Source organism: Octopus bimaculoides, chromosome 23 (assembly GCF_001194135.2).
Source record: "Octopus bimaculoides isolate UCB-OBI-ISO-001 chromosome 23, ASM119413v2, whole genome shotgun sequence".
NCBI classification, from domain to species: Eukaryota; Metazoa; Mollusca; class Cephalopoda; order Octopoda; family Octopodidae; genus Octopus; species Octopus bimaculoides.
The window spans coordinates 36,444,204-36,447,499 of NC_069003.1; the positions used below are offsets into that span (position 1 = coordinate 36,444,204).

Below are 3,296 nucleotides of genomic sequence, written 5' to 3' on the forward strand. Positions count from 1 at the left end.
GATTAAAGGCTACAATGTCAAAAGGAGGTACATGTTGACGCAAAGAAGATCGAATCGATGCACTACAGATTGCCCGAAGCTAACTTTCTTCCTACACCTCGATCCCCGGATCTTACATTTATATATATATATATATATATATATATATATGAGTGACTGTATTAAAGTGTTTTAAATCTTTAAAAACAACATAGAATTATTATTGTTATATGAACAGAGTTCAAATAAAGCAGACATGTCCAATACGATGCACCTCCCCCCACCGATAACACGTCCGACAAGTATAATAGTCATTAAAACTTCGAAGTTACTATCAACAAATTATAATAAGCCTGCAAAACACAAGTAAAGCCTAAGTAATATGTTACATCCTAATGAAATATTTTAAAAACGTAGAAATTTTACTGGTTGTTGCCTATTATCGATTATTACCTATGTCTATATGCTTCGAGTACCTCCAATGTAAGTGAGAATACGATATTCTAGAATTACTATGATACTCTCTGCATATCACGAAGAAGGGAAACAGCAAAATAAACAAACATAAATCCACATTTGCTTTCATAACTTACAGTAGCTTTCGTTAATGCTACCATCGCTTCCTGACTAGCAAGTGACACGTCTGGATCGAGTTTGATGATTTTACGAATCCTACTAATTGGTAATTTCACCAATTTGTCTGAAGTAACACCATTCGTCTCTGTGTGCTCGCTGTCATCTTTCCTCAATTCTTTTTCGCTATTTTCATTTACATTTGGATCGTCAGGAGTTTCTCCCGCCATTTTTTTAGAAAGACAATTAAAAAGTGAGAACGTGGACAACGAAAAGAAACTCTCCCGTATTAAATGTTTTATATAAAATTGATCTAAAAGAAAATATGAAAGGTACGAAAAGTACAACTTTACTCCAAAATTATATTTCTTAGAAATCTTTCTCCAGATTTCTCTATCGTAAATTAATTAATTAGTAATTTTTTTTAAAGACTTATATTTAAACAAAAAAATAAATTGAAACTGTAAATATATAAATACTCAACATATTCACTAAATATTCGGATCATTAATATACTGGCAAGAAATAATTATTCCTTTCATTCCTCGAATAACGGTTTTATTTGAAGCAATTCATTTTTTAATATTTTTGTAGTAATTGACTTCAAGGACTTCGAAGGCACCTTACGGGATCTGCTAGAAACCACAGCCAAACATCCTTCGAAGGACACATTGAAAAATATAATCCTGGATACACAGTCTGAAGACATGATGGTCACGACAGCAGCAGCTTTGAAAAGGAAAGCTTCATCAGGCTAATTTCCTGGGGTCTAAATACCAACAACCTACCAATTTAAAATACCCAAACACTGTGTGGTACCTTAATCAAGTGATAGCTACTATGGCCTTGGGCTAACTTAAATTTCATAAATGGCTTTGGTTGGTGGAAACTGAAAGAAGCGTATTGTATTTGTGTGTTGGAGGAGGATTGTTTTGTGTTTCTGTCATCTTGACATCATTCTATAATTGCAAACAAGCAGTGTTCCTAATCTCATGTCTTGTGAAAAACATGCCCAGCCTTGAGGCTCGATAAGATATATTACCTTGCTTGCAAATAAGCAAAAGTTGCCGACAGGAGAGGCATCCAGCCTCAGAAAATCCATCTCAAGAAATTCCTTGTGCGACTCATGCAAGCATAAAAAATTGAACTTTAAAATGATGAAAATGATGCTGATGATAATGACGACAATGATGATGATGATGATGATGAAGAAAATAACGAACGTCTAACTGCATCAGTACTTTACATTTATAAACCTGAATTCTCATTATTTATATTTGACGGATTTTGGTCCTCATCTTGTTTGTTGTAAACACAACGTTTCGGTTGATGTACCCCCCAGCCTTCATCAGGTTAACAAACGAGGACAAATATCCGTCAAATGTAAATGATATAAATAATGTACATAATTTCTCATCTCTTAAATATAGAACTGTATTATCTGAATTCTCATGTCTTATTTTGGCAAAGTCTTTTGTATGAGGCACAGACATAAAACTGAATATAGAGATGTCCTTTCAAAATTTAATGATCTCATTAGGATATAATATAAGATTTAATGAAACCACTGACCATGCCATATAACGCACCAATGGCTAAAATGGACTGACCAGTGGATTGAGTGTGCATCTCTTATGCCAAATGGTATCCTCTTCCATCTTGGAAACCACTTTGTTTGGGTATTCTACATTAGAGCTGAAGTTTCTTGTGAAGATTTGGAGGAGGAATATTTCATTTTCTTTCTGGAAATCATTGGGTTCATACTCCTGCTGGCGAATTTTATTTATACTCTTTGAAATTGAAACACTCTGTTCAAAGTACATCCAGCATTCTGTCTGATGTCTCTTTTTCGTTGAATAGATTCAGCCCTAGTACTTATTTTGTCAGTCTCTTTTGCTGAATTGCGAAGTTATAGAGATGTAAGCAAACCAATAGTAGTCAAGCAGTTAGGAAACAAACGTATATATACTGGGCTTCCACATAGTTTCCATCTACGAAATTGACTCACAGGGCATTATTTGGCCTGAAGCTACAGCAAAAGACACTTGGTGAAGGTGTTGCACAGTAGGAGGGGAAAGCAAGCTTCTTAACCACACAGACGTCATAACAGCAAGTGTTTAGTGAAACCATTTACAGTAATGAAGTTTGATGTTTTGATTTCAATAAGGAATAGCTAAACGAGGACAATCTTAGGCTCTTTTGCTATTCTACAATGAGTCAGGTCGGTACTAACACAGCTAATCCAGGTTTTCTTGACCCCTTGATGCATTCAACTGCCAAAGACCATCTTGTGCTGACATTACTTACAAGGTCCCACAGGTTTTCCTTTCTTTGCAAAAAGCTAATCTCCTCCAATTTATTTGCCTCATTCAAGAAATAGAATCTCATTCTGTGATTTATGAATTCAACAAATTAAATGTTTTAGAACAACACTACTGATCCGTACTCGTCATTTCATTTCTCTTTTATAAGATTTAAAGTGAGATACATAAATATAACACTACAGCATCTCTACATTCATCATCATCATCGTTTAACGTCCGCTTTCCATGCTAGCATGGGTTGGACGATTTGACTGAGGACTGGTGAAACCGGATGGCAACACCAGGCTCCAGTCTGATTTGGCAGAGTTTCTACAGCTGGATGCCCTTCCTAACGCCAACCACTCAGAGTGTAGTGGGTGCTTTTACGTGTCACCCGCACGAAAACAGCCACGCTCGAAATGGTGTCTTTTATGTGCCACC

At 35.7% G+C, this 3,296-nt stretch overlaps 1 protein-coding gene across 1 annotated transcript in view; it reads right to left on the minus strand.

The window, feature by feature from the left end:
- The window catches only part of LOC106876082 (DNA polymerase epsilon subunit 4), a 23,297-nt gene extending 22,484 nt beyond the window's left edge, over nt 1-813 (minus strand). Inside the window, exon 1 of the mRNA XM_014924490.2 lies at nt 573-813. Within this exon, the coding sequence (XP_014779976.1) occupies nt 573-782 (210 nt within the window). The 5' untranslated portion in view covers nt 783-813. The remainder of the gene's footprint in view (nt 1-572) is intronic.
- Nucleotides 814-3,296: the final 2,483 nt, after the last annotated feature.